Source organism: Vombatus ursinus, unplaced genomic scaffold, assembly GCF_900497805.2.
Source record: "Vombatus ursinus unplaced genomic scaffold, bare-nosed wombat genome assembly UNPS02014794.1, whole genome shotgun sequence".
Lineage (NCBI taxonomy): Eukaryota > Metazoa > Chordata > Mammalia > Diprotodontia > Vombatidae > Vombatus > Vombatus ursinus.
The window spans coordinates 17,226,482-17,247,167 of NW_020954572.1; the positions used below are offsets into that span (position 1 = coordinate 17,226,482).

At 41.8% G+C, this 20,686-nt stretch overlaps 1 protein-coding gene across 2 annotated transcripts in view; it reads left to right on the top strand.

The window, feature by feature from the left end:
* The window catches only part of SPG11 (SPG11, spatacsin vesicle trafficking associated), a 70,917-nt gene extending 50,557 nt beyond the window's left edge, over positions 1–20,360 (top strand). The window contains exons 28-40 of one of the 2 annotated variants that reach the window (XM_027869983.1): positions 422–581; positions 5,871–6,085; positions 6,754–7,525; positions 8,229–8,368; positions 9,294–9,492; positions 10,202–10,339; positions 11,425–11,558; positions 14,594–14,701; positions 16,323–16,491; positions 17,107–17,195; positions 17,427–17,582; positions 19,172–19,323; positions 19,805–20,360. In XM_027869983.1, coding sequence (XP_027725784.1) covers positions 422–581; positions 5,871–6,085; positions 6,754–7,525; positions 8,229–8,368; positions 9,294–9,492; positions 10,202–10,339; positions 11,425–11,558; positions 14,594–14,701; positions 16,323–16,491; positions 17,107–17,195; positions 17,427–17,582; positions 19,172–19,323; positions 19,805–19,985 — 2,613 coding nt within the window. In that variant the 3' untranslated portion in view covers positions 19,986–20,360. Of the gene's footprint in view, positions 1–421; positions 582–5,870; positions 6,086–6,753; positions 7,566–8,228; positions 8,369–9,293; positions 9,493–10,201; positions 10,340–11,424; positions 11,559–14,593; positions 14,702–16,322; positions 16,492–17,106; positions 17,196–17,426; positions 17,583–19,171; positions 19,324–19,804 lie in introns of those variants that run through there. The other variant, XM_027869985.1, reaches the window with a different exon arrangement.
* Positions 20,361–20,686: the final 326 nt, after the last annotated feature.

Consider the following 20,686-nt stretch of genomic DNA (forward strand, 5'->3'; position numbering starts at 1 on the left):
TGTGTGTGTGTGTGTGTGTGTGTGTGTGTGTGTGTGTGTGTGTGTGTTAGTGTTAGAGTTCTCTACATTTGGACTTCCCAGAAAAGGGCAGAGAGGGCATCAAGGGCAGCAGCTAGATTGTCACTGTTCTTCCCTTTGCCAATTTTGCCCCCTTCTCTTCTTTCTTCTGCCTTCATCTGAAGAGTAACACAAGCACTTAAACAAAGATTACTACATGTTATTCCATTCAATAAATAATTATTTGGCATAAGAGAGCATTGGCCTATGGGAAGATAATCCCTAACAGATAAAAAGTTTAGATAAGATACAGTCATGGGATGAAATTTAGGGGTTCCCCAGTTCCCTTAACTCCAAGCTGGTGTTTTTTGGTTGACTCTTTGAGCAAAACCACTCTCCATAACCCTCTTCTCTTTTTGTTCAGATTGAAACAGCAGGTAATACAGCCCCTTTTACCATTCCTGTGCCGTGGCTAAAATGTCAAGTCAGCTTGCTTTGGAAGCTTATGTTGCAGCAGTGTGAAACCCAGTATGAGCTACGAAAACTGTTACAGCTGTTTTCCAAAGTAGACCATCTTTCTGACGGTAATACCATTTCTGATAGCTGAGTTGTTCTTTTGCTTTTTCATCTTTGTGTCACTAACACATAACAGTGCTTTGCCCATGGTAGTTGCTTAATAAATGTTAATTGAGTTGAATTAAATTGGATTGTAAGAGAATTGAATGGTTTTCTTAAGCCATTTAAAAATCAGATCTTTTTGACTCCTCAATAAAAAAGATACCAGAAAATGCAGACATAAAGTAATTTTGTTTTGCTGTCCTTAATTTTAAGTTTTCTTTATATTGTGGCACTATATTTTTTTCAATTTTCATGTACATTCTTTTTGTGTATGTTATATATGTATCTGTAGATAATACTTATGTGAAAACTTCAAACCGAAAATGGAGAGAGAAAAAGAAAACTTCCTGTGTGACAGTATCAAGCTAGATACTTATTGTAGGGCAGCTATTCTAAGAGAAGAGAAACAATGGTAGAAACACTCAGTAATACACAGGAGACAAAATCCAGATGTCTCTCTCCAGGTGGTCAAAGTAGGGGTGATAAGCAAGGTGAACTAGAGATCCTAAGGCAAAAAGGTAAATTTGAGTTCCTCAGTAGCACTGGAACTTGCTGGGATGCAGTCATGACTAAAATGTGACTCTGGAAATGTGGGCTTTATTTTAAAGTAGCGATAAATAAAAGCAGGGGAGGGGTGGAGCAGAATAGTATTATTATATATTAAGAAGATCAGTTCCTATGTGGAAATCCAGGGGATTTCCTGGGGAAAGTCTGGTGGATGACGCTTGGGTGAGAATAGTGAAGGGAGAAATAGAAGCAAGATTATAATTGGAATATATTGCAAATCACTTGAACAGAAAGAAAAAATGGATGAGGAGTTTAAGAACTGGATCACAAGACTGGATTGCAGACATGATGGTAATGACAGGGTCTTCAGCTGTCTAAATTTCTGCTCAAGCTCACTTTCTCTGCCAGAAGCAGAGCACTTAAGAGTTTCTTGATTTACTTTTGTTGATTCCTTCAAAAGGTGCAGGAAGCAAGGAAGGAAACTGCTGTTCTGGGTATGAATCTGACCCAATATATGGAGCTAATTGCTGAAGTATAAACCTTGGAAACCTTGAAAGAAGGGACCCCATCCATCTTTGAATTTTTGGTAAAGGAAAAGAAAGGCATAGTGTGACATGCACTATAGCTCTTGAGAGAGCAGATCTTGAAAAGTTCAGAGAAAGGCAGAATCTCATGTCCTAAAATTTGACCAGTTCATGTCAGCTTAAGATGGAGGGGAAGTTCACAAGAAGACAAAAAGAAAGCATTTCAGTGAGAGACAAGGGGAAGGTGTGAGAAGAGCTTCATGTGATTGTCTAGGGAACTTCCTGACCAGCTTAGTTTTTAAAAGAAGATCGTTACAAGGGCACATAACTAAGGGTGAATACAGAAGCATGGTATCATCCTATAAGAAAAATGCTGAGAGAGCCATATGTCAAAGTGAGCTAAAGTGGGCAAGGAATTCTAAAGACAAGAAAGGTTGGTCTAGCTATGTGAAAAAAAGAGGAGCAAAGAAGAGGCCCACCCAGTGAGATACAGGGATGGTAACATGATGGAAAGTGAGAAGAAGCTCTCAGTTCTTATTTTGAATCTGTTTTCTCTGTCAAGGAGAATGACCTTTGGACCAGAAAGAACAGAACAAAAGTGGCTAACTGGAGTACAGAAACCCGAGATAAAAAACTAGTGTCTCCCTTCCCTTGCTGAATTCAAGTTAATGAAGTGAAATCTACAAATCAAAATCTAATAGACTTGAATTTGATTCCTGACAGAATTCTAGAATGTACTAGTAATTAAAGGCCTAGTTTGTGAACATGTAGAAAGGGAAATGGTGATCTCTAAAAGCTAGAGCAATTCATGCCAGACTAACCTCATTTCCTTTTTTGACAGGGTTACTAGGCTGGAGATCAAGGGAATACTGTAAATATATTTTACCTGAATTTCACCCAAGCATTTGAAAAATTCTGTCATGTTATTCTTGTGGATAAAATGGGAAGATGTGAGCTAGATGATAGAACAGTTAGGTGTATTCAGAAATGGGTGAATGACCAGACTCAGAGAGAAGTCATTAGTGTCTGATTGTCTGTCAACTTAGAAAGAGGTTTCCAATGGAGTGTCCCAAAGACCTGTGCTTTGGAACATCATAAAGAGTGCTGAGCCTGAATTCAAACATGGTCATTGTCACACTAGCTGTGTAACTCTAGGCAAACTACTTAACTTTTATCTGCCTCAGTTTTCTCAGTTGTAAAATGGAGTTAAGAATGGCACCCAGCTCACAGAGTTGTTCTGAGGATCAAATGAGATCATATTTTTAAAGCACTTGGCATAGTACTTGGCACATTGTAGTCTCTTATAAATTCTTGTTTCCTACCATATTCCCCAATCCCTTGCCATGTCCAGTTAATATTTTTATCAATGACTTGGATAAAAGCACATGTTGTATGCTTTTCCAGTTTACAAATGATGCAGTGTCGGGAGAGAAAGCCGATATGTCAAATGACAGTCAGAATCAATAAAGATCTGAAGAGCCTAGAGCAGTAAACTAAACAATACGTCTTAATCAATGTCTGCTAAAATGGAGTTTAATAAAGATAAATGAAAACTTCTCTGCTTGGATTCAAAACATCAACCTCACAATTTTAGGGTAAAGAAGATAGCTGTCAGTAAGATTCCAGTGTTTCATGGAGCACAAGCTGACTGGGTCAGTAGTGTAACATGGCAGCCAAAAATTTAATTCAGTCTCAGACTTCATTAATTCCAGAATGTTGGAGGTGATTATCCACCTAACTCTGCCCTGCTTAGACCTGGGCACCATGATAAGAGGGATAGTAATAAGCTGGAGAACAGCTGTAAAAGGGATCTCATTATGGCTGAGACAGCGCTGACAAGGAGGAGCAGTGGAGGGTCTGGAGTTATTAATTTTGGAAAGGGGAAGACTTAGGAGGGAGACGACAGTCAGCACCAAGTATTTGGACTTCTGCGGGCTCGATGTGTAGGTGCTTGCGTCAGGAGCAGCTGGCTGAACTTGGAGAGGCAGATCTGGGTTTAGTGCGTTGAGGAGAGCCCACAGCTATTAGTTCTTCCCTAGGAGTCTTCAAGCAACGGCCGGTTGAGTACTTGGGGGGATGTCAGAGAGGGATTCTTTTTCACGTAGGGGTCAGACCAGGTGACTTCTGTTCCTTCCATCTCGATGCTTCAGGGATTTTATATGACAGCAGCATAGAAAGCTGATGTCCCCTTTTTGGCACATTTTGCATGCATTTTGCTAGTATACTCTCTGTTCGCCCACATGGAGTCCAGCTGTGTGGTCCCTCCTGTAGCCATAACTGGAAGGAGTTCTAAGGGAGGATTTTCATCTCTGTCTCCTGTTTCAACTGTAGTTCTCTGAAATGGCATACCTCCAAAGATTTGTGGATTTCATGTCCTTACTTTTCCACCTCATGGTGTTGTGTGCAAAGCAGTTTATAAATCTTAAAGTGGTATATAACAATAATAATAGTAATAATAACAATAACATTTACAGAGCACTTAATTGTGTACCAGGCTCTGTGTTAATTAGGCTTTTTACTATTACTATCTTGTTTGATCCTCACATCAACCCTATTATTATCCCATTTTACAGATGACAAAACTGAGGCAGACATAGGTTAAGTGACTTGTCCAGGGTCACACAGTAAGTGTCTAAAGTTGGATTTGAACTCAGGTCTTCCTGACTATAGATCTAGTGCTCTGTACTCTGTACTACCTAGATAAATGTGAGCTATTATTTCTTTTTTTTTTAAATTAATTTATTTTGATTTACCAACAATCACTTCCATATGCTTTTGAGTTTAAAATGTTTCTCCCTCTTCCTTCCCAAGACAGCACACAATCTGATATATTGAGCTGTTATTTCTAATACATTTTTTGTCTCCTTAAGTAAGAAATAAAGGCTTTTGAAAAAGATAATAAAATATGTCTAGTTGTGACATTATTACCTTTTTCAGTTTGTTCATGGAACTTCCTAAATTGTGAGAGTTAAGGCCACCTTGGGTTGATTTACATGACTTCATCAAAAAGTATTCGTTAAGAATTTCTGGGGGCAGCTAGGTGGTATAGTGGATAGAGCACCAGCCTTAAAGTCAGGAGGACCTGAGTTCAAATCTGGCCTCGGACACACAACACTCAGTAGCTGTGTGACTCTGGGCAAGTCACTTAACCCCAGTTGCCTTGCCAAAAAAAAAAAAAAAAAAAAATTTCTGCAGGGAGGCAGCTAGATGGCGTAGTGAATAGGGCACCAGCCCTGGAATCTGAGTTCAATTTTAGGGTAAAGACCTGAGTTCAAATATGCCCTCAGACACTTACTAGCTGTGTGACCCTGGGCAAGTCACTTAACCCCAATTGCCTAAGGGGGGAGTGGAAAGAATTTCTACAGGAAGGACAAGATTCCCCCACAGATTAAAGACAGAAAACTTAGCTAGGTTATTGTTCAGTCATTTCAGTTGTGTCTGACTTTTTATGACCCCGTTTGGGGTTTTCTTGGCAAAAATACTGGAGTGGTTTACCATTTCCTTCTCCAGCTCAGCAAACAGAGTTAAATGACTTGCCCAGTGTCACACACCCAGTAAGTGTCTGAGGCTGGATTTGAACTCATAAAGAATATTCCTGATTCCAAGCCCAGTGCTCTATCCTCTGCTCCACCCAGCTGCCCCTTACTTGGGTTACTCAGGACAAGACAACAACTATAGTGGGTTGAAGTAACATGACATTCTGACTACAGCAAGCCAGTAGCTGGAGATATGGATGTCAGTTACAGCCTTAGCTATCTTGTTATAAGCAGGTGCTTCTATACCTGGTTACTTGTCATGGCTTCAAGTAATCTTGTAATGGAATTAACTATACAGTCAGTGGTGGCTGCTTGAATATATCAAGTCAGAGTGGAAGCAGTGCTGGAAAATGGTAAGGCCCCAGAGCCTGGTTGGTTTTCTGTTGTAAACTAGGGTATAGACTAAATGCATTATCTGTGTTAAAATTTAATGTTAGGTAGTTGAGTTCAGCCTGGCATTGCTGTGGCCATTTTGGACAGTTCTGATGTTTTGAAGTTCTGAGACTCTTGCTTTCTTTATTTTTTCTGCTTAGTCTCATTCCTGAGTGATTAACAATGTGGGCAGGTTCTATCTTCAAATCCCACATTGCTGTATTCAATATAATATTCTTAGCCCTTGATGCCAAATACTCCTCAGATGCCATAGTGGTATCCTTAATTCTCTTCTCTTTGTTTCTCTTTGTTACAGGTCCAGATGTGAAGAAGCTGTGTCTGCTCAGCCAGATTTTGAAGGACACATCCACAGCTATTAATCATTCTATCATCACCAATTACAGCACTGAGAACTTTGTGCAGGAATGCAAATCCATTGTGGAAAGGCTACAGACAAAAAGACAGTTTGCCCTGGCTAGGAAGGTAGCAGGATTAGCTGAATTACCTGTGGACAGCTTGGTTATTGAAGAGGTAAAGGGAAGTTGGTTAATTGTGTAAAATCTTGTATTTTTAGACCAATATTGAACAGGGCAGCACTTTTCTTTAGAGTAGAATTAAGTCTGTAAAACGGGATCATTCTGAACCCCATCCAAGAGGTGAACTGGAAACATAGCTAAGAACTTCCAAAAGCACCTTTAGAGGAATTAGCCCATGGGATGAATCTTAAGAGCATTGCCCCAGAAGGGTCCTGTGATTCTTGACTCAAATTCATCAAGAATTGCATTTCATGCTTAGCAGTTTATTATAATGAACTTAAGACTATAAAATAAAAATTTAGACATAAAGAAAAACTTTTTGGATTTTAGTTGAGAGAATTTTGAAACCAAAATGAATAATTGAAAAGCAATGTGGAACTTCTTCCTAATCATTCTTTTAAAATAGGTCAAATGAGGGGCAGCTAGGTGGTGCGGTGGGTAGAGTACTGGCCCGGAAGTCAGGAGGACCTGAGTTCAAATCCAACCTCAGACCAAACACTTGACACTTACTAGCTATGTGTCCCTGGGCAAGTCACTTAACCCCAATTGCCTTAAAAAAATAGGTCAAGTGCCCATTTTTCTGGGATGTCAGAGAATGAATGGATTAGATGACCTTTTCTGACAGGGTCCTTCTAATCTCTGTGATTCTGTTTTCCTTTACAGATAACTCAGGAGATGCAGACCCTAAAACATATTGGTCAGTGGTACCTGAAACAAACAAGAATTGAATTCTGGAAAAAATGTCATGAGAATTTTAAGAAGAACTCCATTTTAAAAAGAATAGCATCTGACTTTTTTTTAGCTCAGGCCACCGTGCCATCTGAGTCCTCAGCTGACGAGAAATGGTGCAACATTATGGAAAGGCGTTTGCTGCTTACCCTGGCAGGCCATTGGCTTGCCCAGGAGGACCCTGTACCTTTAGGAAAGCTGGAAGAGCTGGAGAAGCAGATCTGGCTTTGTTGTGTCACCAAGCAAATCCACTGTAGTGACCATGAGGTGGTTGAATCAAGGCTTTCTCGACAGATTTCAACCAGCGGTGACCTGTCCTTTGATAGCTTAACCGCTGAATTTTCCTTCTCCAAACTAGCTGCCCTGAATGCCTCAAAATACTTAGAGATTCATGGCTTTCCCCCTAGAGAAGCCTCTGAGAGTAGACTGGATAAAACTGAGGCAGAGTCACTAAACCTTCTGATTGGGCGTCTGTTAGATGATGGCTCTGTGCATGAAGCGAGCAGAGTTTGCCACTATTTTCAGTTCTATAATCAAGATGTTTTCTTGGTGTTACACTGTAGAGCGTTGGCCTCAGGAGAAGCTAGTGTAGATGATTTGCACCCAGAAATCCAAGCTATGCTTCGGAATGCTGAGCCGCCGGGAGAGGAGGAGGAGGAGAAGGAAGAGGAAGAAGCTGGAGCTCCAGTTAGGAGCTTTCAGAGCAGTATGTAACTCGACCCAGGGCTCCTGAGCTCCGGTATCAGGTGCTGGAGGCGCCCAGACCCATGTTTCAACCCCCTCCCCACCACCAGGGAGATGTGAGGGAGGGAAAGAGAGAGGGGGAGTTTCTGATCTCCCTGTCGTGTGGGGTAAATGTGTTCTTATGGGGTAGATGTGTTCTGGGAATTCCAAGATGGAGCCTGAATGCATTTTCCCCATATAGTACATCATGATTATTATGGATGAATACTATTTTCATGGGGAAATGTTTTTTGAATTCTGAACTGACTTAAAAACGAGCTTATAAAAACATGACCATTTCATACTTTGAGTTTCCTCTAGATTTCTGGGATCAGTCTTTATTCCAATTGGTTAGCCGTTCTCCTGTTGTTATTTAGTATGAGAAGGGTATCAGTATTGCCTTGTGACTAGCTCATATCAAAATGAGAATTGCCCTCTTTCCAATGGATTTATCGTCTGACTAGAAAACATGATAGTCCTAAGTAGAATATCTCGGGTCAGACTTCTTAGGGAGAGGATTTGAAAGACGTGTGGAAGGGAACTTGTTTGAAGTGACTCTAATTTCTAACTGGGTGTCTTGTGGAAGTATATGAAGGAAAAATGGGAGATGGTAACAGAAAGGCCAGAACTCTAAGGTCACCAGGGACGACCTGTTTGCTTCCCTCATGCCTATAAATTGCTTCTAGCCTCAAGTCTGGATACTCAGTCCTTCGTTATGGTGATCCATGGTGATGATATTGCAGCCCATCTGGAGACTTTGACAAGCAGATGCTTTCATGGGAAGAGCTACTGCCGGCAAGTCCTCTGTCTGTACGAGCTTGCCAAGGTATGTTCACATAGTGCTCCTTAGGCCTGGGGAATGGGGCACGGAGTGAAGGGAGACAAGTGGAAGTGGGGGCAGCTGCCTATCCCTGGGTAACTCTAGATCACCGACAGCAGAGCTGAAATGAAACCCTTAGACTTTTGTCAAGGTGTGAATGTTGTTTTCACATGGTTTCACATGGAAACTCCCTGTATAGAAATCACCTGGGAGTTTAACCATTAAAACTCATGTAAGAGGCCTCAAGGCCTTGTGGATAGAGAACTGGCATCAAGGTCAAAATCCCTTGGGGTCAAGTTCTCCCTCTAACACATGACACTGACCACACCACCCTGGGCAACTGCTTAACCTCCCAGGGCTCCTGGAAATCCATCAAGACTCTAAATTAAGGATGGTGCTGATTTTCATTAGTAAAGAGAGTTTCTGCAGTTGTTCTAAGGGTGTGTGTGTGTGTGTGTGTGTTCTACTATCCTGGTTGTCACAATTTGTGAAAGGACCTAAGTAAGGGAAGAGAAAATGGGACAAGGAAAGTAAGATAGAAAAACAGGAAGGATTGACAGGGAGAGAAAGAGAAGAGAATAGAGGAGAGTGCTTGGGAAAAGCGTAGCTGGCCTGGGAAGAGTTTCCAATTTTAAAAACTTAGTTATCCAAAAGAAATTATAAGCAGCCTGTGACACCTGCCCCTTTCTGAATGAAAGCATTTTTTTCTGGTCTGTGTTCACTTGGCTTGGGTTTGGGTCCATTAGTGAAATAGTAGAGGGGAGAAGCAGTAATTAATCCTTTTCACTCAGTCTCCCGAATGTTCCTGCTTATTCCAGTGGCCTGGGCTTGGCAACCCTTGGTTGGCTTTAATGGAGAACGGTTTTGGTTGGTGTTTCCCTGGCATCGATGTCTCATCCTCAGGTTTCACTGTGCTCTCCTCACCCCTTAGGAGCTGGGCTGCACTTACCGGGAGATCTCCGCTCAGGACAGTACTGCTGTACTCCGAGCCATCCTGTCCTCCCAGCAGCCAGACCGCTGTAAGCGAGCCCAGGCTTTCATCACTACCCAAGGTCTGAAGGCAGACCAGGTGGCCGACCTTGTGGCTGAAGAGGTGACGCAGGAGCTGTTGGCTGCCTCAGCAGGGAAAGGTGATGGACGTGTCTTGTTGCGTCTAGTGAGGTGATGACATCAGGGGTGCACACTCATGTGTGGGATATAAGCTGTTTTTGAAACTCATGTCTTGTGATTATTCCTCAAAAGTTATTCTCTGGAATCTCATTAAAGGATGGTAGTGACTCTGGGCTCTTAAAGTCTGGGCCAGCAGGACATCAGCTTTAGCAGATCCTAACAAGCAGGTGATTTTTGAGCGTACACCCCGCAACTGCCTATTGTGAAGACCAGCCCAGCCAAGTTTAGGGAGGCTGCTCACCAGACCAGCCACCAGCTGATAAATTTAGGGGTCACAGCCTCTTATGAAATGTTTTAATAAGGTGTGAAGGAGTTGTGATCTGCATTGGTGGAGTTCCCGCACTGAGGAAGTCAGAGACGTTTTGAAATATTTAAACTCTCAGTTGAAAAATTCATGCTGCCTTTCCAGAAAGAAGACTACCCTAGCTGAATTTTCGTATTTGACATTGAGAATGATGCTGAGACTGAATATTCTTGGTAACTCCTAGTACTGACTCTTGGTATCAAATGCTTTCTCCCCATGCAAAAAGGTCCTATCAAAGGTCATCTCTTCCTCCCCACCCACCCACCCATAGAGAAGTGTCATCCTGTTAGCCATACTTAGCTGGGGCTTTCTGAATTTTCCTCTCATATTTACAACAATAACTGTCTTTTCCTCTATCTGAACAGGACGGAAGCAAGCATCCAGTCCAGCAGAGGAAGGCCTAATGTTCTTCCAGCTGACTGCTTTGTGCCAGGATCGAACATTGGTTGGCATGAAGCTGCTAGACAAGATTTCCTCAGTTCCCCCTGGGGAACTGTCCTGTAGTAAGTAGTGTTGCGTAGTTCTTGTGGGCTTGGATGCATGTGGCCTCATGTTTGTTTGCCTCTAAGGGGTCTGTCTGGAGACATTCCATCATCAGGACCAGAACCTTTCTGGTCTTTCATGACTTACTATACAGAGTAAGTGGAGGAGCTGCATCCCAGGAAGTTCTGGACACCAAGGCCCATTTCTGTTGCCTGGCTCCTGTGTTTCTGCCCTCTTGTTTCTGATTGTAGCCCTTGGGGCCTGGGTAGAAAGATAATTGTGCTAGCAAATAGTCACATTTGGCTAGGCCCTAGGTATGGGGACAGAGACTGTTGGGAGTAATTAATCTTCCCTCCTTGCACTCTGTTTCCAGAGGTTGGGTTTAGAGCTGTAAAAGACAGTGTGAGCGCTGACTCAGGTCACCTGGGTTTTTAATGTTGGCTCTCCTTTACCTGTGTGACCTTGAGCAAGTTATTTTACTTTTTAGATCGCAGTTTCCTCCTCAGTAAAATGAGAGGGTAGATCAGAGTTCTAAGATCTCTTCCAGCTCTAAATCTTGTGAATCTATACAAAGAGATAGACTTTCTAAGTTCCCATCTGGTGAATAGGTTCTACCCAACATTTAAGACCCTTTGTGGAACCATTCTGGCCAAGAGGGTACGCAAGCGGTCTTTTAGAAGAATTAATTCCCCTTCTTAAGTCACTCAGATGTGAACTTTAGGCATTTAATGATAGACCTGACCCCATCTGACTGTCCCATTTGTAGAGCCAGTGACATCAGGAAGTTCATTGAGGTACCTGAGAGATCACTAGAGTAAAATCCCTGTGTCCAGCACCCTTATCCTTTCATTTCCATATTAGTCATGTTGTGAAAGAAAACACAAAAAAGGGAGGGAAAGTAAAAAATCGTATGCTTTGATCTGCATTCAGACTCTATCAGGTCTTTTTCTGGAGGTGGATAGCATTTTTTCATCAGAAGTCTCTCAGATCATTGTATTGCTGCGAAGAGCTAAACACCCTTACCCTTTTCACTGAAATATGGCCAAGGACACATGAGCATCGAATCCCGATTGTCTCAGCAGCCTCTCCTCCCTTCTGTCCACAGCCACGGAGTTACTGATCCTGGCCCATCAGTGTTTCACTCTGACGTGTCACATGGAAGGCATTATCAGGGTCTTGCAGGCGGCTCGGCTGCTCACTGATAACCATTTAGCCCCCAACGATGAGTACGGGCTGGTGGTAAGTAACTCTCTCACAGCCATACTTGACATAGCCCCAGGAGAACAGAAGTTCCATGGAGTAAGGACTCTGTTCTATATAACTTTGTTTCCCTAAGTACGCAGCAGAGTATCTTCCATATAGCAGGTGCTTATTAATAAATTGTTTTTGCACAGAGTGTTTGAACTTAATGTCCGGATAGTCAGACATGACACAGGAAAAGGAAACGAGCCTCTAGTGAGAGCCAAACATGTTTAGGGAAGCTTTGGGGTCATCTTAATTCAGCTGATGGGACTCTAGGGGCTATTTTAATAGAACATAAGAAGACGGAACATATGTAACGTGAGCTTTGCTCTCTTTAAGGCATGTTTCTATAGGGGTTCAGGGTAGGTTGCTCTGAAGAAAAGAAAGAAGGAATCTCTCTGAACCCTCAGCACTCCAGTTGCCCATTTTGGGGACTACCTCTCCATTAGCTGGATTGCTCCACCCCCTTTAAAGTGCATTTTCATGCCATCTGAAAATAGTGATAGTTTTGTCTCTTCTGCTGATGTTAATACTTTTGATTTTGTTCTTTTTTTGGTTGCTATAGCTAGGATTTCTATTTTTTTTATTATTTGGCTAGGCAGTGGGGTTAAGTGACTTGCCCAGGGTCACACAGCTAGTAAGTGTCTGAGGCCAGATTTGAACTCAGGTCCTCCTGACTCCAGCCAATGCTGTATCCACTGTACCACCTAACTGCCCCTACAGCTAGCATTTCTTTACCTTTGTCAAATGGGGGTGATGGGGGGTGAAGGTAGGGAAGGACGACTTTATTTTGCCCTAGTTTGTAATGGTTAAGATTCTTTTTCCCCACAAGAAACAATGCTAGTTCTTGATTTTGATTAAAGACTATTCCATGCCTGTTTTTTTAATGTGAGTGGTAAATTTTGTTAAATTCTTTTTTCTGCATCTGTTGAAAGAATTGTGAGGTTTTTTTTAAACTTTTATTTTGTGATTAAGTATGCAAATTGTTTTATTAATGTTGATCCATCCTTGCATCCCTGGTATCAAAACAAAATTTGATCATGATGAATTATTTTGGTAGTATATTTCTGTAGTCTCTTTCCATTGGTTTTATTTGTAATTTTGCATTAGGATTAGTGAGTGAGATTGCTTTATAATTCTCTTTTTCTACTTTGTCTGTTTCTTCTGGAGAGTATTAGGACTATATGTCTTATAAAAGAACTTTCGTAGAGTGCTTTCTATTTTTAGAATAATTTTTGTAGCATAGATACTAATTTTTGTAAGTAAACATCAGTTTCCTTTCAATTCTCTATTTGAATCCTCTATATGCTTATGTGTACTAGTTTCTGATAATTCTTTTTATTTATTCAGAATTCACCTTATTCATTTTTTATTTTGGTAATTTGATTTTCCTCTCTTGATCAGTTTGTATAATGATTTTTTTTATTAATTTATTTTGTTTTTTATCAGCAATCACTTCCATAAGCTTTTGAGTTTTAAATTTTTCTCCCTCTCCCTTCCCCCCCCAAGACGGCTCGCAATCTGATATAGGCTATATATATACATTCCTGTTAAACATATTTTCACATTAGTGATGTTGTAAGGAAGAATTACAACCAATAGGAGGAACCACCAGAAAGAGGAAACAAAACACAACAGAAGAAAAAAAATAGCAAATAGTATCAATCAGTTGGGATAATAATGATGAATCTTCTTTTGTTAGTCTCTTCAAAAAAGCAGCTCTTAGTTTCGCCTGTCAGTTTTATGATCCTTTTTAAGTTCCTCTCTTCCTCTAGTTTTCAAGATTTCTTTTTTTGTTTTGATTTTAGGGTTGATTTAATTTATAGCTGATTTAATTTATAGTCTTTTCAGTTCATTCTTCCTCTGATGAATCACATCATCTACCTGCTGTCCACGAAGAGTGGGTGTCCCTAAAGGCTCTGTCCTGTCCCTGTTGACTTTCTTCTTTCTGTTATGGTGATTTCACCAGTCCCTGTGGGTTCAACTATTATCCCTATGCAGATGATTCCAGATTTATATATTTAGCCCTAATCTCTCTCCCTTGAATTCTAGTCATTCTGATATTTTAAACTTAGCATGCCCAAAACAGAATAGATAATGTTTTTTCCCTAAACTTTCCCCTTCTCTAAACTTCCTTGTTGCAGTAGAGGGCATCCCCATCCTCCTGGTAACCCAGGTTTGTAACCTTGGTATCATCCCTCATTCTCATCTCTCCTCCCACCCAGTCAGTTGCCACATCTTGTCAACTCTCCCTCCACAATGTATGTGACATCTGTCCCTTTCACTTCATTCACACAACTAGTTCAGACCCTCATCACCTCTTGTTTACACTATTGTAATGGCTTCCTTATTAGTCTCAGCAGTTTATCTTCTCTCCAATCCATCTTCCTCACGGCTACCAGAAAATGTTTCCTAAGGCACAGTTGTGATCATACCACTCTCTTCCTCAAAAACTTCCATTAGCTTATTATTAAATTATTTAATAACAACTTATTAATTATTAACTTATTATTACTTTTAGAGTAAAATCCCAACTCCTCAGCCAGACACCTTAGGCCCTCCAGTCTGGCTCCCACCTACTCTTCCAGCCTTTTTCCATATTCTTCTCCTTCATATCCTTTCATATTCCTCTGTTCCTGTGAAACGGGACTACAGTAGTGACAGTCTTTGTCACCCTGTGCCATCCCACAGATCTCGACCTCCCTTCCTCATCTTCCAGGCTCAGCTCAGGTGCCACTGTCTCCATGAAGCACTTCCCTGATACACTCAGTTGATTCAGTCTCCATCCTCATAGGACCTTGTATTTCTTTACTTACCGCAGTGAATTGTGCATGCTTCTCCCCTCCCCTCCCCCTAGTAGAATGCAAGGTCTTTGAAGAAAGGACCGTTTGGGGTGGTTGTCTCTGTCCTCCCAGCACCTTGACCAGAGTGGGTGTTTCATAAGTGGTGAACCGAATTGGTGTGTTGGCAAGTCTCTCCAATGCAAGGCCTACAGAACAAGCAGTTCTGATGCAGTTTGCCCCCTTTCTCAGGTACGCCTTCTGACGGGCATTGGAAGATACAATGAGATGACCTACATATTTGATTTGCTGCACAGAAAACACTACTTTGAAGTGTTGATGAGGAAAAAGTTGGACCCGGTAGGTGCAGGGTGACTATAAATGACGTGTTTAACACATTCAATTGATACCAGAATTCTGGGGAAGAGGGTGGTTTCCAAGACCACAAGTAAAAACAGACTCTTCATTGAGTAAAAGGAGGCAAAGGATAATCTAGGTTATGGCCTGTGTGTGGCAGGCGTGGGAGCAGCTGGCAAGTACGCCTAAAGATATTGTGAGGAGTGGGACTGGACCTAAGATTTCCTTAGTAGAGGGAACTCTCTGGATGAGGAAACTCCCTCCATTGCAGGCTCACCCTTTCTCTGCAGTTGACAGAATGGAGAGTTACTAGGCAGAGCCCTGAGAGCTTAAATAACCACTAGCCCCAGGGCCACGTAGTCATGTGTAGCAGAGGCAGGGGATCCAGGTCTTCATGGTTCTGAGGCTGGCTCTCTGTCCACTATACCACACTGAAAATAAGTGTGTCATCATCCAGAGCTCTCCATCTGCTTCTTTTGGTGGGATTCCCAACTTGGCTGAATGGTGTGAGCAGTGCTCTTATCTCCCCAAGTGGCACCACACTTCATTAGATTAGAATCCACTTGTATATCTGGTTCTTGGGAGTCCAGTGGTTTATCCGTGACCCTGAGAGCACTGCTAGAATAATGGGTTTATCTGACCTTCTCCTTTGGAAAGGTTTCCTGCTGAGGGCATCCTGTTCCTTCTGAGATCCCTAGGCTGCCCCCTTCTGGTGCCACTGCTGGTGGTTCAAAGGGGTGTGGGGTGAGACTGGGGCTCCTGCTAGAGAGGAGCACTCCTCCTCAGTGCTGGACCTCGCATTAACCAAGCACTAGGACAAGAGGGCAGAATTCTATGATCAGCTGCATGCCTTCTTCCCCTGGGCTGAAGATGCTTGCCTGAAGTAGATAGCATCTGGCCCTTGAGATAAGGGCGGCTTTTCTTTGCTAGGGGCTGGGGCTTTGCTCTGTGTGGCAGACAAAGCAATGGAGATTACTTCTAACAAAGAAATTTCTACACATGATTTGGGTCTATGAAACAGCCATGTGGCCAAGAGCTGAATATGACTTGGTGTCAGCTCAGCTGCATAGCCATTTACAAAAATAGTAGGTAAAAGGGCTCAGAAACAACCATGAGGATTGACTTGGGCTAGTAGAGGTTGGTGACCTGTATCACTTTTTTCTCTGACCCTCTGCGTATAGGTGCCATCTGACTATAATTCAGCTCAGGTTCAGCTCAAAGGGGTGAGTTCAGCAAGAGAGGTATAATTCCATTTCTGTGAGTTATGGGCAGGAGTTTGAGTCCAAGAAGAAAGCCCTATCTTTCATTATTCCCCAAGTGGTTCAAAAGCAAGCTGGCCCAGCTCTTGCCCCACATCAGCTTCTATGTGGAATATTCCTATAGTGCTTTTTCGTATTTCAGAGGAGGCTGATTAGCACTGGTTTAGAGGAACAAGGTGGGGCAGTGGCCTTGTGGGAGAGCAGTTGCTGACGCCAACGGGAAAGTCCTCAGTAGCATCTCACCACAACGAGCTTGAGATTCCCCTGAAAGCATTTTGATTGAGGAACTCTAAAAGTGAAACAGCTCCATGCCGTTCTCCTTATGCTGCTTGGTCCCTGAATTTCCCCTTTCTTTCCACTGGCAGAGTGGGACACTAAAGACTGCCCTGCTGGATTACATCAAGCGCTGCCGCCCAGGAGACAGTGAGAAGCACAACATGATTGCTCTCTGCTTCAGCATGTGCCGGGAGATTGGGGAGAACCACGAGGCAGCTGCCCGCATCCAGCTGAAGCTGATAGAATCTCAGCCCTGGGGTGAGTAGAGAGCCAAGGGCAGCCCCCACACAGCAGGGCGGTCTGGAAGCTCTGACCAAGGCACAGGCTGTGTTATACATCCTTGAATAAACAAAGGGGATCCTAAACTGGACTGCATCTGAAATGGGAGTGGGGCTTGGAAATCCCTTAAATTTCTCCAGTGAAGCGCAATAAGATGGACACTTTCCATCTACAGAGACTTTGACTGAAGTGTTCTATAATATAAGAACCATCCTCGGTGCACCAGCAAGGGAGGAAGAAAACTCTTAACTTACTGATTGGGAAGCTGAGTCATAACCACAGAATGAAGTTTGGGATTCTCAGCCTTTCCGTGTTTATGGCCAAAGAGCCTTTCTTGAAGCATCCAAGACATCCTCTTTCAGTCAATCCAATGGATGAGGGGTGGGGCACAAGTATACTCAAGGATATGTGGGGTGCCCTTCCAATCTTTTCTAATGCTGCCCAGAGGAGGTGGATTAGTTCAGCATTGAGTACAATAGAAATGAGCCCATAGAGGAATAGTTTGTGGGCAAGTTCAGATGAGTTCAAGTGTACAGGTTTCAGGAAAACACTGGGAGCAAAGGCAAATGGTAATTCACCCTTTTCTTTGTACAGAGGAATGTATCAAGGATGGGCCCCAGCTGAAACAGCTGCTGCTAAAAGCCCTGACTCTGATGTTGGATGCAGCAGAGAGTTATGCTAAGGTAACCATGCATGGCCTGTCCCAGGCAAGTCCAGCCAAACAACTGGGTGAAGCCCAGGATGGCCAGGAACCAAAGCCAAGGAAAGAAAGGATTGTCCATTGATGGCAGCAGAAAAGGGCAGGGAAGATATGACCTCTTTAGAATACTGTCTTTTCAAGCCAACTGTCCTCCATAAAAAAATATTCATTACCTTAATATCTTTCTCTCCCCACCCCCCCACCCGAACTCTAGGATTCCTGTGTTCGTCAGGCGCTGCACTGTCACCAGCTTACAAAGCTGATAACGCTACAGATTCATTTTCTAAATACTGGCCAGAACACGATGCTCATCAATCTTAACAGGCAGAATCTGAAAGACTGCATCATGGCCTTGCCTCGGTTCTATCAGGTAAAAGGGGGAGAAGGCTGGAGGGAAAGGTGGGGAGGATTTGGGAGGGAGAAGCCCCTGAGACCTTAAGCACCTTCACTGTCATACTTGTTGCTGCTTAGTATCCAGAGGCCATGGCCAAGATGGTTGTTTTGGCAGGGCTGAAACCTGTAATGAGTAGGACAGACAACTTGTTTGCTCTGAGCAAAACACAAGTTCAGGGCAGCTAGGTGGCACAATGGATAAAGCTCTGGCCTTGGAGTCAGGAGGACCCGAGTTCAAATTTGGCCCCAGACACTTGACACTTACTAGATGTGTGACCTTAGGCAAGTCACTTAACCCTGATTGCCTCATTAAAAAACAAAAAAACACAAGTTCAAATGAGGTTGCTAGATGTTGGTTAGGCAAGAACTCTTAAGGCTAGTCCTAGGTCTTAGTTTTAGACAGCTTCTATCTAGCACCACAAGCAGTATTGGTAGAACTTTATCACTCCAAAGACTTATGCACCTTGGTTTCTCTTCCTCTTGCTCAATACTTCCTTTCCCCCTGTAACTTCGCTTGCCTCTCTATCCAACATGCACACACCACCCACCCCTCTCCCCACATATCACTTAGCCTTTGGGGACACAGAAGTTTGCTGGTGTCTGTGCTAAAATAAGGTGGACAATTCCAGTCATCATTGGCCTTCTTCTGCAGTTATGAACCTGAAAGATGGAACATGTTCAGAGCTGGTTCTGGTCTAGAAGGGAATAGGGAAAATCCAGGCCTGACATTGGACCTTAGAACCACCCATCTCTTACAGATCTCTCTCTAGGTGCACTAGGGATGTTCCAATTACTCAACATTTTATCCCCAGAACTTCATTCATCCCACTCTCATGTAGAGAAGTTAACTTTTCACATGAGAATATTTCCATTGTGAGGATAGTTTGAGAGTATTTGCAGAGGTTAAACTGGGGGATTCATGCCCTGTGAAATGACATGAGCTGTCTGCTCTCAAGACTCTAGAACTAGTTTCCCTTAGGATCTGTCCTTCTATCTCTAAGTCTGTGATCTTGCACTTTGTAGTTTAAAAATTTCATTCAGAATTTATTCTGGGTGGTAATCATAACTTATCCAGGAACCAGAAAGCATGGATTATACAGATCTTTGTTCCTTTCTTTCCTGGTATTGATGTCTGTACTTGCCTGCAAAGGAGATGATGAGATGAATTTTGTTTCTTGGCAGTTGGAGTAATAACTGAATAGGGAAGACAGAAAAGCCTATTAGAATCAAGTGAAGCTGTGAATTCTCTTGATTAAAACTTTCCCTTTGGGGACCAGAACTATATAACCTTAAGAAACTAGGAGGAATATTAGAAATCTAGTCTAACCTTCTTGTTCTGCATATGAAGAAAATGAATTGACATATAATTGAGACTTTTACCTTAAATTAAAGCACTTTTGCTAAATGGAAAAGCAGAAGAGGGAAATCCAGTTACAGCTTATAAAAGTTTTAAAAATAATCAAAGCTATTTGGCATTAATTTATATTGAATAAAAACCTCAAACTGATTAAATATCTTTAGTTCTAAACTTTCTGATCATTTCCTTTTTTTTTTTTTCTTTTAAAGGCCTCTATTGTAGCTGAAGCCTATGACTTTGTCCCAGATTGGGCTGAAATTCTTTATCATCAAGTGATTCTAAAAGGTGACTTCAATTACCTGGAAGAATTTAAGCATCAAAGGTTATTAAAAACCAGTATATTTGAAGAGATTTCCAAGAAGTAAGTATTATAAAGCAGGCTGCCTTGTCATTCTCAAAATAAGTAAACAGATTACTTTAAAATTACTCCTTTTGGTGACCTTCCCTTCAGGCAAAGGACAAAAAAGAAATTTGCTAAAAGAGCTCTGACCTAAACTGCCTCAGATCCATAGCAGGTATTACAAGTTGTGACTCCATACAAATGACTTAATAGCATTTTGTACTTAAAAAGAAGCAGCTTGTTAATTAATATTGTAGATTTTACCAAATAAATTTTAAAAATCTTAATGAAAATAAACTTTCTAATTGAGATACATTTTAAATATTGATGGCATTGTCACTAATTTTTGAATGACATCCAAGAGTGACTTCCCTGGTAGCTAATACAGCTGGCTTTTTTGTTCAGCTCTCATTTGTGAATTTGGAAAAACACTATACACATATACACACACATGTGTATACATACGTATGTATATACACACTCATGTTAATGTTTCTCTTAGATTTAAACAGCACCAGCCAACTGAGACAGTCAAAAAGAACATGAAAAATTTACTCTCATACTGTGAAGATGTCTACCTGCATTATAAGCTGGCATATGAGCACAAGTTTTATGATGTCATAAATAAGCTTCTCAAGGAGCCTCAGACTGGATGTTGTCTGAATGACATGTTGGCAAATTAGACCAAGGCCAAGAAGAAATGACTTGTCTGCCAGCATGTCTTGAAGTGGACCACATCCTGTAGTGTACTTACCTGGAACTGCCCTGGTATGTTAACACAGAACAGTTTCTGTCATCCATTACATATCACCCACAAGAAAGACTCTTCATTATTATAAGTTTTTATTTAAAGGTATATTATTCAGGTTGGGTAGGTATGCATCTTTCTGTCAGCATCTAGAAGAAACTATTTCTAAGAGCCAAAGAATGTTTTATAAAGTGAAAGTGGATCTAACGCCCTTCTAAGACCCACAGACCATGTCAAAGAGAAGGTGCAATACTGATTAAGAATCTGTGTCTTCTATACCTGTGAATAAATTTTATATAGCTGAAAACCATTTGTACCTTGTGTTGGAAATTATGGTTTCCCCACAAGACTGGAATGCCTTCTCGTTTATTATATACTCTCACCCAGTGTCTTAGAGAAGCTTGGGCAATGGTTTCCTTCGTTATTGCATGTAATTGAGAGAAAGTGATTCCATTCTGCCATAGGTAAGTCCTGCCTCAGCTAGTTTTAAGGAGTTCATAACCAAGATATTTTTAATAACTATTTATTTCAAGTTTCCTTTGCAGATATTTAAAAACGTTCTGAGAAAACCATAGGTTTAACCAGACTGCCAAAGGGTTCCATGACAAAAACAGTTATGAACCCTTGCCTATAGAG